General features: G+C 47.4%; 1 protein-coding gene across 2 annotated transcripts in view; it reads right to left on the minus strand.

Moving 5' to 3' along the window:
- Positions 1-16,817, minus strand: part of BRWD3 (bromodomain and WD repeat domain containing 3) — a 1,632,068-nt gene that overhangs the window by 616,285 nt on the left and 998,966 nt on the right. For both annotated transcript variants that reach the window (XM_069612911.1, XM_069612910.1), the window contains exon 28: positions 1,666-1,777. In XM_069612911.1, the coding sequence (XP_069469012.1) occupies positions 1,666-1,777 (112 nt within the window). The remainder of the gene's footprint in view (positions 1-1,665; positions 1,778-16,817) is intronic.

A 16,817-nucleotide genomic window follows, 5' to 3' on the forward strand; every position in this document is an offset into this window, starting at 1 on the left:
TGCAGGATGCCATGAGGCCGAGCAACCTCAAGAACTCGAACGCCGGGAGACTCTGGGCATGTTGAAACTTATGCGCCATATGCAGAATGTGATGATCCCTCACCTGGGGAGGCGAACATTGCCCCAGGGATGTGTCGAGCACTGCTCCGATTTACTGGAGCCGCTCGGTAGGTGTCAAGTGGGACTTCTTTAAGTTGAGGGAGAAGCCCAGCTTGTGAAGGGAGTGGCAGGTGACTGACAAATGATCCATTTATGCCCCATCTCCATCTGCCAATTTGCAGATCCTTGTTTAGTTGGATATGGGGTACAGTGTGTCGGTATGAGGTAGAGATAGAGGGAGGGAACAAAGGAGAGAGAGAAGTCTGTCCCACAGCCCAACTAATGAACCTCTAACCCCTTTTTCTTACAGAGCCACATGCAGTAGGGCCACCAAAAGTGGCAGAGGAGCGTAACAAGACTATGTTCATTACAAAGTTACAAAGTCATCTTCCTCATCGAAGAGCTGATCACATTTTGACTGATACTCTCACCTGTAGACAGAGGCAAACGTGAGGCACGCCTGGTTGTGCTGAAAAAGAGCATCACAAATCATTGCAAAAAACTGGTATCCAAGCATGCAGTGCCAACATTAATTGACCAAAAGGAGGAGCTGAAAGGGGCAGGAGGAGAGGGGTCTCCAATTCTATACCCTGGGCCAAGCTCAGATACGAAGTAGCAGATCAAAAAGGGTCTTCTACTTGTAAGGGAAAGCACAGAGGGTCTTTGCCCCACAGGTGGCGCCAAAGCCACCAGAGCCTTGGTTAAAATGTCTAAAGGAAATCCTTCCATAGTTTTGTAATGGATGAACTGATATGGAATGGTACCAGTGTAAGTGGTGACTCTTTCAAGTCATAGACTTACTTCCTGGAGTGGTTTTGGAAGAGTCATTGCGCGAGATGGATGCCCTGCACCATTTCTTTCTCGTATCCATTTCAGCCTCACAAGCTGAGACTCAGCCGGCGCCTTTTCTTTCTCAGCGGGCCAAGCTTCTCCTTGGAGGAAGAAGGATCAGCTAAAGCTAGGGATTTGGTGGTATTTTGCTGCTCTTGTAAGGAGCAGTGAAGAACTTTCTACTTTCTGTCTCATATCCTAACAGACTTGAGTGCATCAATTGAAAGGAGCCATAACCATCAGTATCATGATCTGGGCAAAATCAACACCCTGGCTTGTGTTGGTGTTATAATGAAATGGGCTTCTGACAGTCTTTACAAACACAAGGTCGTTGGCGGTTTTGGGACACAGGTTAAATTCTAGCTATATAGGCTAAAAAGCAGTGGCATTCTGATAAGCAAAAATGAATTTGAGGTCATGAGCCGCTGTCAGCTTTATATATGTACCACTCACAATGGCATAGCCTGAGTAATGGGGGCCAACAACGATGAGAGCTGCCAAAGCAGACCAGTAGTGCGCCTCCCAGTGTTTCAGAAGTGACTTGTATCTGGAAAGATATTTCTAAAATGAGGAATCTGTGGGACAAAGGAATCCATCAGAAAGATAAATACTTGGGCTCTGATAAATCACATGGTATTCTTCAATCACAATCTCCTAAGAGATTTGGTACACACAATGAGTAAGACATGATTAACAATTAATGTCTCCCATATGACACATTCAAACTGTCCTTACTGCACACTGTAACACTGAAAAGAACTATCTGGATACTCCAACTGGAAAGGCTGTTGACTTTCTACTGTTCCAAACCACCATGCATCATCAATTATACTTCGAAATCTATCACCTGAAATAAAAAAATAAAAATAAAATGTGCATGAGAAATTATAATAGGCAATAGGCACTATAAGTCAAACAAAGACATACTATTTAATCGGTGTAGGCCTATGGCGATCAGTGTCTCCTATTATTAGAAGTCACAACAAGCTTTTATAAACTTTAAAAGTCTGAAACAATAAAAGAACAAAAATCATGGATATTTCATCCTAACACATATGGTATCCCTTTGAAAGATTATTCATGTTTTGAACCTCTTGGCTGAGAATGCATCCAGAATACAATCACAGCCATCAGAGTGACTAAGATGGTGCTAAATTACTGAGTAAAACATTTTAGTTCCCCTGTGCGACAAAAGTTCTTTCAAGAGGTAAATAGTGTTTGGAATGAAAACGCTTGACTTTAAATTGATTTTTGATATAAAATAAGGAGTGTGCCACGTGGATTGAGTGCAAAAAATTATTGAGCATTTTCCCTCCAAAAGAACAGCATGGGTACAGAGCAGAATCAATTGTTCATATTTGGCATTTTTGGGCTTTTCCCATTTGGAAATATAAAAGAAATTTTTGTGGACCCTTTCATGACATGAAAGTAAAATTAATCCCCAAACGCGACTGAGCACTAAATTAATTAATCACTTCAGTATCCTTGCAACATATTTACATCTGTATGGACGCACTTACTGAGTCTGACCAGAAAGTAGCTGTTCAGCTTGTATGTGTTTAAAGTCACAAGCTATGCATCATCGGCTATCTAGTGATTGGCTCAGAGCATTATAACCTAGTTATGACAATGTCATAAATGCTTTTCTCTGTAACGTTTGTTCGCGTTCATAAAAGTTGATCTGGTCCCATTAGAACACTCATGCCAAATTTGGCTAGGATTCAACATTTCATGACTAAAATGATTGCTGAAAAAGTGGAACATGCGTTGGTCCATAACCACAACCACAAGAAAACTCAAAGGAAAAACCTTTCCACATGACACAGAGCCTGGAAAATGCACTGTTTAGCCCATCATATGAACATTGTCCGCTCTATTTTCTTTTTTAGACCTTTTTTGCATATAATTAGGCATTAAGCTTAATTTGTGCAAACAGTAAAATCCTCCAGAAAATAAAAATCTGATGAGCCAAGTTCTGGATATCATTTTTCAAGACAAAAAACACACTCTTATTTCTGGAAATATGTAGTTGGCCAGGAGGGATAAACGGTATAAAAGATATGCTGCAAAATGCACAAATTCACCCAAAGCCCCAAACAAAAAAAAAAAACACACACACACACACACACACACACACACACACCCCCCTCTTCCTCCTCCTCCTCCTCCTCCTCGAAGACCCACCGCCCCACATTCAGTGATGAGCAGTAGGGTGAGATGGACAAAAACAGAAAACCCAGCACAATGCAAAATAATCCACAAAATGATATGCCGCCGCAAAAGAAGTATTGGCGTTACCATACAAGTAGGGTTACAGGGAGAAAAAAACTGAATGAAAAATATATTGTGAAACAAAAAAAGATTCCACTAATACACAAATACAACCACAGATTCCAAAAGCATGTGCCCACACTACGTATGCAAACTAGTGTCAGAGGAATAAAATAAAAAATACACCTAAAAATGAAAAGTATTCTTCAAAACACACAGAAGACAAGGACACCTCCCAACCTGGGATAGGTGACGTACCAGGGAGTATGCCAGAGCCAAAACTACCAGAGAGGCAGTGTGAGGAAGCTGGGAGGAGCACCAGGCCATGGAGTCCCTACATGTGCCTTGATTGTTGACACTTACTACTGCCAATCACCCAATGCCATAAAACCTCAATTTTGGGCAATTTTTGTGTGCGTTTCTCTCAGAACTACAAGGATCATCATGCAATGCAGAGAGCCCCTGACTTTCAGACAGATTCTGACACTCCAGGACTGGTCAAAAGAGACAAGCGTTACTCACCATAGCTCACAGTGAGGGGAACACTGACGCCATATCCCAAGGAGGAAATAACAGAGTCTGTTCAAATCACACAGCACAAAAGGGTCAGGGGTTACGACTGGCTTATGCTGTGTTGCACTACGATGACCCAACGTGGGAGGTAAAGTCAGATGGAGATTGGGATACAGAATCAGGTGGCACATGGATCCAATGGGGGGGGAGGGAGGAGGAAAAGGCTGTCCCAGGAACTCATGGGTATAGAAGATCTGTAGGAGCAAGTTACAGTGAAAGGTGATCGGGTGAGGTTATATGACAAGGCCAGTATCCTGGAAACCCCCTCTCATCTGGGGGTTGGAGGACTACCAAGGACAAATCCAGAGCCAGTCCTTCCCCTCAGAGTGGCAGTTAAGAGTGTCCCAGCATGCTGTCATGCATTACCCATTTGTCTCACACCATCCCTTCTGTACAAAATGCTCACAATCAGGGTGAGCAAGATAGGAATAGATGGGCCGGGAAAGTAAACCATTTGCAGTAGGAGTGGGGACATAAAAAGAAGGACTGGAAGCAGATAGTTGTGGGTAGTGTGGGTGAAGACAGAGCTGGTGGAGGTGGAATACCAATAGGCCAGCGGGAGGAAGGAAGAAGCAGGAAGCAGCGGGATGTAAAGGCAATTTCTAGAGAAGAATAAATTACTTACCTTTCAGTAATGTTCTTTCTTATGGAGGTTCCCCGCCACGGATTCCTCATCTATGATATCCATATCCCAGGGCAGCTGTTCTTCTCAAAACGTTCTGCCGCCAGGGGGCGCCGCATGGCTCTGCGTCGGGGTCATCCGACGCTTCCACGAGTCCCGCGCCCAAAGCGACATCGAGATCAGTACAAGTAGGTGTGCTGTGTCCCATGGTCTCACTTCCACCCTTTTTCCCGAGCACTCTGATGCTGAGGGATCATAGAACCAATGGTGTACTAGCTTTCCATAAGAGGGGCTGGTAGGGAGGGCAATGAGGAATCCGTGGCAGGAACATCCATCAGAAAGAACATTACTGAGACCTAAGCCATTTGCTCTTCTAATGGATTCTTCCCTGCCACGGATTCCTCATCAATGATAGACTACCAAAGCAGTTTATAAGCTGAAGGAAAGCTGCAAGGACACCACTTAAACCAGAATACTTTGAAGGACTACCCTACCAAAATGGGCATCCTGACCCGTAAGGGAATCAAGCAATAATGCTTCGCAAACATGTGCAGCAGCCTGGGGGATGTCTAGGACATAGCTGATGGCCACTCCTCTGGTAGATTGAGCTCTGAGACCCTCAGGGACATCCTTCCAAGCCAGATCATAGCATTCTGAAATGCGGAGAATGATCAACCTGGACAGGGTCTGTTTGGTCACAGCCCAACCAGCACTAGCACCAGCGTAACCAACGAAAAGCTGGTAATCTTTGCTAGTCTCTTTAGTACGGGAGACGAAGAACTTAAGGGCCCGTAGTGGGTCCAGTCGATAAAATCGTTCCTCTTGAACACAGGAAGATTGATCTTCTGAGAGAGATGGAATTCCGAGATCACCTTTGGCAGAAAGGAGGGTATCACTCTCAAAGTCACCTTCTCTTTGGAAGAAAAACAAACAAGGAGGTAAAACAGACAACGCCTGGGGGTCTCTCCCTGTCTCACGGAAGTGACGGCAACCAGGAAGATCACCTTAAGGGTGAGCAATCTAAGAGAACAGGAATGAAGGGGCTCAAACTGAGCACCCATCAGAAATGTCAAAACTAAAATCAAATCTCACGCCGGAACAACAAACTGGACGGGAGGAAACTGGTTACACAAACCCAGCAAGAATTGCATAACAGTAAGGATTGTGAAAAACGAGCCTTGGTCCGTGGCCCTGCGGAACACAGAAATAGCGATACGGTAACCCTTTACAGTACCAATCTGCAGGCCGGCTTGGGCCAAGGAAAGCAGAAAATCCAACACAGGGGATAGATGACAGGATAAAGATCCAGGTCCCTCTCCTGGCACCAAATCAAACATGCATGCTACCTACAGGCATAAATGGATTTAGTAGCCGGTCTCCGAGTTGAAAGGAGCACATTGAGGACGTCTTCCGACACATCCCACTCCTTTTATCTCAGCCTCTCAGTAGCCATTGATGAAGGTTCAGGCTGCTGAGGTTCAGATGAGGACCCACTCCTCCGATTGGGAGAGCAAGTCAACTCTCCCCGAAAGAGAATCCAAGCAGTAATACTTTGCAATTGTGTGCAAAGAAGCCCACATCGCTGCCTGGCAAACGTCCAGAAAAGGGATTTTGTTTTGCATTGGAGAGGTTGCAGCCAGCCCTCTGGTGGAATGATCCCTGAGACCCTCATGCACATCCTTAACAGTCAGATCATTGCATTAAGGGATGTAGAGAATGATCCACCATGACCAGGTTTGTTTGGTCACAGCCCTACTAGCAAGAGCACCAGCATAACCAACAAAAAGCTAGTCACCTTTCCTGACCTCTCTCGTCCAAGAGAGGCAATAGCTGAGGGCCCATCGCCTACGGAAACGCTCCTCTGCCTTGGAAGGATGAGGTAGAGGAAAAAAGACAAAAAGATGGATCATTTGAGAGAGATGTAAATCCGAAATCAGCTTTGGGAGGAATGATGGCCTAACTCTCAACGTCACCTTCTCCATGGAGAAAACTCAATAGGAAGTTTTTTTAAAATTTTGTTTTAAACCTTTATTTCTGGGACAGTCATATAACAAGTAGCCCGTGTGGCACCGCACAATGTGCATTACAGAATTTTCATGATTTTGGTACATTGACAGGATATCAATATACATAGATCGATTTCTCACTACATGCACAAAGCATTCCAACATTCAGTTTGTGAACCAGTTCATTCTGTGTCACTCCCCCATCCTCCTGCTCTTTTCATTAGTGAATATCAATTCTCGCAACCGCTAGGGGCATATTGTGAATTACAGTGCATAAGGATACATTTCTTTGCAATAGCACATGCAATATTAAAGAAGCGTTGTGTACAACAAACTTTACCTATGTCTCTCAGCAGATATTTGAGCAGTGTCATTAATGGTAGGACTTCTAATATTTCATCCATTATGGCACAATCTTGCGCCAGAATGCTAGGGCCGGGGGGTGGGGGAGCATTCCCAATACATATATTTTTTAAAACATTATTTTATTCTTTTTCAAACATAACAAAACATACTTCAACAGTGCTCCACATGTTACTCGCCTCCCCTCTGCCCCATCAGTGAAATTCAAGAATTTACGACAGTCATGCGTTGATGTGATAAATTCGAAGGAAGGCAGTTGCCAAAGGGGTGAGGAGTTTGTTAAATCGCCAGTTGATGTTGTATGCCGTATGGCAGAGGTCATCCTGATGCAGTTATTAGATGATTAATGTAGGGTCCGCATATATCTGGAGGCCTTGCATGTAGGAGCAGGGTCTTGATGAAGTGCGATTCTGTGTCCTGGCAGTATGCCATGTCTTGCAGCCATGATTGCGAGGTGGGAGGGTGGCCCCTCCCCCAGGTCATGGCTACCCTCTGCTGTGCTAGTACCAATATTAGGCTGGTTAACCTCCTCACCGAGGCAGGTACGTTCTTCGTGTATCCCAACATTGCAACTTTAGGGTTATGTTCGAGTCGTTCAACTATTATTGAAGAGGTTTGATCCATCACTTCTTTCCAAAAGTGGTTAATTGTCAGGCACTCCCAGGCCAGGTGTAGAAAGTCTGCTGCAGGTGCACCACACTGTTCACATGCCGCTGACATGGTTTGGGTGTTGTCTGTGCAGTCTTGCCGGTGTGTAGTACACCTGATGTAGAAAGATAAAGTGTATCAGCTTGTATCGCGAGTTTAGGGACACCTTCTGGGTTTGCCACAGGATGTTCGACCAATCTTCGTCAGGTATTGTGACACCTAGCGATTTTTCCCATCTCGCCTTTGGGGGTCGAGACTTGGTTAGTGGTGTCTGTCAGGAGGTTTTTATAGATAGTGGATATTAGCTTGCCTTCCCCTTGCGATTGGATCACCCCGTGGTTGTGCCGGGAACGTGGGAATAGCGATTGGAGTGTGTGTCGAAGACAGAATTATACAAATATGTCCAAGGCTGAGTCTGCTCCGCGTTCCCGTGTTTGTTGGGGTGATAGGAACTTCCCATAAATAAACAGGTCAATTAGAGTGTCAATCTGTAGTTTGCTGGCCCATTGAAGGTAAACCTTCTCTGCGGTGAGCTGTATCCCTGGAATGAATCTTGCTGGGCTAAGGGGCGAGAACCTGTTTGGAACACTGCACATCTGAGCTATCTTTTTCCATATCTCATATGTAGAGTCTACTATGTTCAGGGTTGTCGGTGGCACCTGGATTTCGCCTATCATGGCCGCACGCAGCAGATTAGGGGTTATCAGGGCCTGTTCGATTTGGACATGTGTTCTAAGAAAGTGGGTGGAGTACCAATGCCCCAAATATTGGGCCCGAGCAGCCCAGTAATAGCGTTCCAGGTCGGGCAGTGCCAGATCACCCTTTGTTATTGGTTGAATGAGTGTTGCGTGGGCTACTCTTGCTGGTTTGCCTGCCGAGACTAGCTCAAGGACTAGGCTGCACAGTTGTTGGATTAACCCTCTCTGCAGTAGCAGAGGGATGTGCGTAAACATGTATAGAAGCTTGGGCAGAATAACCATTTTCACTATAGAAACTCAGCCCCATAATGTGACTGGTAAGTGTTTCCATGTTGATATTTTGTCACGTAGGTTTTCAACTACTCTCCCGTAGTTATCTCGAAAAAGATCCTCAAGGTTTCTGGACATCAGTATTTCCAGATATTTGACTCCTGTGTATTCCCACCTAAACTCATAGTCGTCTTTAAATTCTTTGGTTTCAGGGGTTAGGGGAAATATCACTGATTTTGTATGGTTAATTTTTAGGCCGGAAAAGGAGCTGAATCTGATGACTTCTCGCATGATTGGGTTCAGGTTTGTCACTGGGTCATGGATGAAGAGGGCCACGTCGTCGGCACATAGCGACAGTATCAGTTTGTGAGGGCCTACGGAGAGACAACTTTCCATGTCCCTGGCCCGGAGGCTCGCTGCTAGGGGTTTCATTGCTAATGCAAACAGTAGGGCTGACAGGGGGCATCCCTGTTTAGTCCCGCTCTCTAGTTAGAGCACTGTTATGGTTGTACAGGATTTGGGTGTCATTTTTGGGTACTGCCTTGGTTGTACGTGTGCGTGTCTGTTGACTGCTGGAGATTGACCGTTATGTTATGTTCGAGTCGTTCAACTATTATTGAAGAGGTTTGATCCATCACTTCTTTCCAAAAGTGGTTAATTGTCAGGCACTCCCAGGCCAGGTGTAGAAAGTCTGCTGCAGGTGCACCACACTGTTCACATGCCGCTGACATGGTTTGGGTGTTGTCTGTGCAGTCTTGCCGGTGTGTAGTACACCTGATGTAGAAAGATAAAGTGTATCAGCTTGTATCGCGAGTTTAGGGACACCTTCTGGGTTTGCCACAGGATGTTCGACCAATCTTCGTCAGGTATTGTGACACCTAGCGATTTTTCCCATCTCGCCTTTGGGGGTCGAGACTTGGTTAGTGGTGTCTGTCAGGAGGTTTTTATAGATAGTGGATATTAGCTTGCCTTCCCCTTGCGATTGGATCACCCCGTGGTTGTGCCGGGAACGTGGGAATAGCGATTGGAGTGTGTGTCGAAGACAGAATTATACAAATATGTCCAAGGCTGAGTCTGCTCCGCGTTCCCGTGTTTGTTGGGGTGATAGGAACTTCCCATAAATAAACAGGTCAATTAGAGTGTCAATCTGTAGTTTGCTGGCCCATTGAAGGTAAACCTTCTCTGCGGTGAGCTGTATCCCTGGAATGAATCTTGCTGGGCTAAGGGGCGAGAACCTGTTTGGAACACTGCACATCTGAGCTATCTTTTTCCATATCTCATATGTAGAGTCTACTATGTTCAGGGTTGTCGGTGGCACCTGGATTTCGCCTATCATGGCCGCACGCAGCAGATTAGGGGTTATCAGGGCCTGTTCGATTTGGACATGTGTTCTAAGAAAGTGGGTGGAGTACCAATGCCCCAAATATTGGGCCCGAGCAGCCCAGTAATAGCGTTCCAGGTCGGGCAGTGCCAGATCACTCTTTGTTATTGGTTGAATGAGTGTTGCGTGGGCTACTCTTGCTGGTTTGCCTGCCGAGACTAGCTCAAGGACTAGGCTGCACAGTTGTTGGATTAACCCTCTCTGCAGTAGCAGAGGGATGTGCGTAAACATGTATAGAAGCTTGGGCAGAATAACCATTTTCACTATAGAAACTCAGCCCCATAATGTGACTGGTAAGTGTTTCCATGTTGATATTTTGTCACGTAGGTTTTCAACTACTCTCCCGTAGTTATCTCGAAAAAGATCCTCAAGGTTTCTGGACATCAGTATTTCCAGATATTTGACTCCTGTGTATTCCCACCTAAACTCATAGTCGTCTTTAAATTCTTTGGTTTCAGGGGTTAGGGGAAATATCACTGATTTTGTATGGTTAATTTTTAGGCCGGAAAAGGAGCTGAATCTGATGACTTCTCGCATGATTGGGTTCAGGTTTGTCACTGGGTCATGGATGAAGAGGGCCACGTCGTCGGCACATAGCGACAGTATCAGTTTGTGAGGGCCTACGGAGAGACAACTTTCCATGTCCCTGGCCCGGAGGCTCGCTGCTAGGGGTTTCATTGCTAATGCAAACAGTAGGGCTGACAGGGGGCATCCCTGTTTAGTCCCGCTCTCTAGTTAGAGCACTGTTATGGTTGTACAGGATTTGGGTGTCATTTTTGGGTACTGCCTTGGTTGTACGTGTGCGTGTCTGTTGACTGCTGGAGATTGACCGTGTGGTTGGTAGGTGGTGGCAGGATCCAAACATGGCGCAATTCCTTATAAACTTCCTTGTCCCCGAGTGCTGCTTCCCGCTTAACATAACTTGCAGCCAGGTTTCCTTCCCTCCCCCACCGGCAACCTCAAACCCGCCCATCGGTTGACCCACCCTCCCCTACCGGTATCTAACAAACAGTGCTGAGCTCGGGGCGCTAGTGCCCATCCAGGTTCAGTAGCTCCCATTCGGTTAGTTTATTTAGGTGCGCCTGGGTGTGTGGTATTATGGTATGGGTGCCAGATATGAGATGAAGAGTTCAGGTTTTTAAGACACACGTGCTGGTGGTATTGTATTCGAACCCATGACCCGGGGATCATGGTGCCTTGCGTGCTCCCCCTCCACCAACCTTTGTCAGGATGAGCTCCTTCTGTCGCGGTCCCCTCTTGCCGGTCTTGGATCATTGCCTAGGGGTCGGCAGCCCAGCTCATCCAAAAAGGTGCTGAAAAACAGCATCTTCCCGGCGTGCTGAATCCGCAGCTTTGCAGGAAATAACACTGAATACTGCATTTGACTATCTCTCAGGCGTATTGTCACTCCAGTAAAGGATCTTTATGAAGCTTGGACAGCTGGAGGAAAGTCGGGGTAGATTTGGATATCGTCACCGTCATACTGTAGTTCCCATTTTTCCCTAGCGAGTCTCAGGACTGCGTCACAGTCTTTAAAGTTGAGTACCCGAGCGAGGAAGTTGCACGGAACAACTCCTGGGATCGAACGGTTGGACGGCACTTGGTGGGCTCTCTCGACGACAAATAGCTAGGATAGTGAGGTTTCACCAAACAGTTGCTTGCACGTGGAATTTGTCTCCCTTACCACAACCACCCTGATGTTATTGCGGCAGGCCCTCCCTTCTAGGGCCTCGTTCTTAGCTGACACTGCTTTCATTTGGACTTCTAGCGCTCTCCCCTTGGTCACCAGTATAGCGTTGCTGTCGTCCAAATCTGAGACCCTCTGTTCCACGGAGTCCAATCTATCAGCGTGTTTATCGAGTCGGTGTTGTAGTAAATCGACTTTTGATGAAAGTGAGTCAAGTTTAGAGTCCAGGTTGCCTATGCCGGCATTGAGTTCAAGCAGAATTTCACGAATATCAATGGCCGGAACTTGGTTTGTTTCTTCCTTCTGTTCCATTGCTGGCATCGGGGACGCTGGTTGTGAGTGCATCCTGGGGGCCTGGACTATGGCTCCGGCTCAAAATGTAGCTTCCTCTGGGATTTATCCGATTTACCCATGCTAGGATTTATCTGCTGAGGGGGGTAAAGAGGACGGGTGATCTGTTTGGGCCTTTAAGGCGCGGTTGGCAAAGCTGGTGTCCCGCTGAGTCTGAAGGCTATTCCGACGGCTGTGCTTGGAGTTCGGCCGTCCAACTTTGGGGCTGGTTGTCCTTGTCGTTGAGCTGAGACGCGTTGTGGTTGTCGACAGGGGGATGTTGCTGCTAGATGCGCCCGTGTTCTTGAGTGTGATTGCTGGGTGGTGGATTGGTTTCTGAGTTCTTCCCTTGAGGAGTACGGGGGGCCCTCTACCGTACCTTTATGGTGGTCGGTGGAGCCTTCAAGTATAATAAACACACTTCACCACCACAGCTCTTCAGTCCTGGATTGGTGATGTTGTGGACTCTCGAAGATCGCTTCGCTGTGGGGGATTGGTGGTGTTCCCTGCTGTGGTTCGCTCAGTTGTTACGAACTGTGGTACTGTTGACTTTAGTGACCTTGGTTATTTGCAGGGGCCATCGGCCGGGACCGATATGGCTGTCAGGGTCTGTGTTTTGCTGTCCTGGGGGAAAACCGTTATTCTGTCCGGTTGCGGCTGTTGGTTTGCCGCGGTGGGTGGGGGTCCCCTGGTGCGCCTATCGTGTATGTACACTGCAGCTAGTTGGCTGTTTGTGATGATGAATTGCTGGTCACTGTTCCCTCATCTTTATTCGTGGTTGTGCTGACTCCCCTGTTAGACAGTAGGGCCGTGCCAGTCGACATTCTGGTGATAGGGTTTGTGCGGGAGAGTTGAAGGAAGTTCATGGCGTGTTTTGAGAACCCATGGTGTCGACCGCTTCCCCTTCGGGCAACTGGTTAATTGTTTTGGCTCTGCAACAGGCACGTCAGTCGAAGTGTTCCTGGATGAATCAAACCTCAGGGTGTCGCCTGTCTGTAGGCTCTGTTATTGAGTCGCCACTGTTCGGGATAATTCTCATTCAATGGCTAATTTCCCTTACCTAGTGAGTCCCCCAGCAGCTTTGCTGGATCTCTAGAGTTTATTTTTCCACTTGGTAAGAGTGTACCCCTTTCTTTCCACTCTTAACTGTGTTTTGCCATGTGCATTGCATCTGTTTTTGTAATTGTGGACTCTGGAGTACACCACTTCAGTAGCCCCCTTCTTTTGTGTGTTACACAGCACCTTCATGCAGTGACACAGGGTTGTCTTTTAGACTTCCCACCGAATCCATTTCTGAGGCTGACTACTGTCCCCCAGAAAAGGGTAAAATTACCATTAACTTTACTTAGTAATTTAACCACAGATCCAGTAGCACCCATCTTACATGAAGTACTGGAAAAGGTTAATTTAGTCCTTGTTATCTGTACCTGCTAGAGCATTGTTTCGATCTTTTAACATTTAGACTTGGCTGGTGGCAGTGGTATCTACCCTAACTTTTCTACCGCGATTATACTATATAAACGTGGTATTGTTTTAGGCTATTATCGAACTTAAACCCACTTGACCAAATGCTTTTTCTTTTGGCTCCGGTTGGGTTTAGTCGCCATTTCTTTTTGTTAAAGTCCTTCTTGTGTTTTACTTTGCGCGGCAAACCAGGTTTGCCTCCTTTGTTCACTGTCTTTTGGCGGGCTTCTGCCCAGAAGCCCTCCTCTAGGCGCCTGGGTGTCTAGGTGGGCTGAATGTGAGGGAAGGGTGTAGTCACCCCGTGCACAGGGTATCCTAGGAAACCCAAGTCGCACTTTGGCATGATTGGCTGAGGTGGTTGTCCGGGCTGGACAATCCCGCTGCTGAGTGATTGACAGCAAGGCTGTGTGAATGGGGGATTTTCACATAAAAGGCAGGTCTCTTGGTCTGGAAGTCAGAGTCGCCACTGAAACTACAAGGAACCAAAGAGAAGCAGAGAAGAAGTCGACTACTGCAACTGTCCCGTCCCGGTGAAGCCCTGCTGCAGTCCTGAGCTATCTACCCTTCAACGATCAGAGAAGATCCAGTCCGGAGTCTTCTTCCCTTGAGCTTGGTGGGGATAACCAGCTCATCTTCTACAGCCAGAGGCTCCTCTTCGTGGTCGAAATCGCTGCACACTGCTGTAGTGGTCCAGATAACTTCTGAAGAGCCTCTCCTATTTTTAAGGAGCGCACCTTTTATTCACCGTCGCTGCTGCCCTGTGTGGTGCAGACCCCTCCAGATGTCTTCCTTCGGATCGAAGCTCTGGGAACCGAGGGTCTGCAGGAAACTACCAGGAACAACTGCTGTGGCACCAGCTTCTTCCGTGAATAAGGTACTGGTTTCTGCTCGAGGAATTTGGGTGAATCCCTTTTCTTCCATCTCCAAGGCTTGCCCTTGTCTTCCCTCCTTCTTATAACTTTTGCTTCCTCTGTTGACAATATCCAAGTACTCTTGGGTCCGCCGAATCGTGAACTGACTGTGATCCTCGACAACAGGAACCCGGTTCCACTTGACACTGGCTCCGGCCTATTGACTTTTGAATTTCTGTCTAAGAGTGTTCTCTGATTCTGTCTGCCTTGACAAAAGTATTGCCTATGATCTTTGCCCCCAACTCTCTCTGGGTATCTCAGTTGCTAAGTGCGATTTTGCCCCAGTAACATTTCTTGCCGCGGATACGCGTTTCTTTAGTAAGACCGAACTGTCATTACTGTCAAAAAGTGATCGCAAGTGTATTTCCGGAAACGTCTTTTGGTTCATAACACCGGTCTGCTAAAACACAGGGTACTTACCTTGAACTATACCGTACAAAGTGAACTGGTTAGTTGTAGTATATTTTACGTGTGTTTTTTTTAATAGAAGTGTCGTGTTTATAACAACTGGTTTAAAAATAAATGTACTTATATTTTTTTTTACCTGAAACCTTAAGTCAGTGTTTGCTTGAGTCACAGTAATTGTGGTCCCTTTGTGTAATCTCTGCTAATGCTCATATACTCTTGAGATAAGCCTCGCTGCTCCGCTACTGCTACCACTTTAACATAATAGTACAGGCTTGTACCAAAGGTAAAACTTGTATTGCCACCCGTGGTCTTAATTGTGTGTAGTGGTCCCTAAGGGCACTGCACAGGATTCTGCATAACAGCCACCCCACAGAGAAGTTGCTGGCTGCGTTAGGACGCTTGTGGAGCGCTCCTGGGAAATTGTAGCTGGATGCAGGGAGGGGGCTGACTGGGCCCAGGTGTGGCAGTTCTTCAGGGTTTCCTCATTGAGCAGGGAGGGTGAGCTGGGTAACGGGCCACATTTGTCCGGGGTCGTGAAGAGAAGTGGGGATCACCTCTTACCTGCACTGTTTGTTTGCTACGGTCGGGCGCTCACATGAGGGAAGTTCAGCCGTGGTACGAGCTCTGGGTCACTTGATGCAGTATTGGTCCCTTGCTCTGTCCTTTCGCTGGGCACCTCAGTCTGCCGCCGGTGATCAAGTGCATGTGCACTCCGATTTGTTTTCTCGGCTGCAGTAAACATGCTGTTGAGCGTGTCTGCTGTTAGTGGCCCACAGGTCGGCATGTTCGGTTGTCCAACAGCACTCAGGGGAGGGGGGGGGGTATCTCCGGTTTCCTGCATGTTGCAACCTTTCTGTGCTTAATGAGGTCGCTGTCATAGAGAGAGCTTCAGGGGTGCTGCCGGGACAGCTCACATTCAGGCGTTTTTGATGGGTGCGCCCAGAGGGGACATGGGGGGGCTGTGGCCGATCAGAGATTGCGTTCGACTGCCTGGGGCTTGGAGGCCGTATTGGGTGTATGGTCTACTCGGACCAGGGTTGCTGATCTTCTCCCCCCAAGCCGCCCCCTGTGTGTGTTCTTGGAGTTGCTGCGGTAGTCCACCCTGCAGTGCCGCTGAGAGACAGGCACCACCTCAAACACTGCATCTCGAGGACGTTCCCTGATGGTGGCCTGGGATCCGCTGCCACAAGCGTAGAAGAGGATCACTGTATATGCCCAGGATTGGAGCAGGCTCTTCACTGCCTCTGCTATGGTCACCGTTGTACAGCGGGTGCTGGTGTGGCAGCCGGCCGCGATGCACCAGTCTCGTAGAGCTCCGGTTTTCTTTGGCTGCACAGCTGGGGATGTCTGAACGGGAACCCGCGACGAAGCTGCCGTTAGTGCTTATGCGTCCTGAGGGGTGTGATGTCGCCTGCTGTGCTGATGTTCATATGTCCCGGTTGGGACCGTCCGTTGGGTGTACGCCCCACTCCACAGGCCGCCGGACCGCTGCAGGGAGAAATCTGCTTGGTGCGCCGCCCTCCAGGCTGCGGGTGTTCATCCATTGCTCTTTCCAATTTGTCAGCCAGTTGATGGCCCTCCTCCCGCTCGGTGTCCGCACCACGGGTTTCTCATCTGGCAGGCGCCCTGCAGCTCCGTGGGCACCACGTTTTGATCAGCAGAGCCCAACAAAGCTGCTACTGACAACGTGGAGTTATGATGCACACCTCATGATTTTGATGTTATAGGATTTATAGGAGCTCTGCGCGGAGCTCACGGGGGAGCCGCCATCTTGGTTGGGCTCTCTAGCGCCCTCATTTCTCAATAATTATAATATGAGTCCGCTTGTATCCTACCGCACTTTCCAGATTCGCCACCCGAACATGAGGAAAATGTAGACAGTTTGGCTGGTGTGTAATATAAATGGTTTAGTATCTTAAATTTATCAGTGGGAGACAAGAATGGAGATCGTTTTGGTTAACTGGCAACATCTACTCCATTTAACAACTTCGAGTGTTACCCCAAATCTTTTTCATATTTAGCTTGCATCGTATTTCTCGACTTCAGGTGAGTCTGAAGTAAGCTATGTAATCTGGACATGTCAGGCCTAACCCCATAGGCGGTCACTATCGCAGTGATACACTCATATGTTTCTGGTTTACTACGGAAAGAGGGCCAATGTCTACGGAACGCTGCCTTCATACAGTAGTATTGCAGCACCCGAGTGGGGCCACCCCACAGCTTAAGGAAGAAGTCCTCAAGGGACCCAAACTGAC

This window comes from Ambystoma mexicanum, chromosome 5p (genome assembly GCF_040938575.1).
Source record: "Ambystoma mexicanum isolate Mex_15411 chromosome 5p, UKY_AmexF1_1, whole genome shotgun sequence".
In the NCBI taxonomy this organism is placed as follows: domain Eukaryota; kingdom Metazoa; phylum Chordata; class Amphibia; order Caudata; family Ambystomatidae; genus Ambystoma; species Ambystoma mexicanum.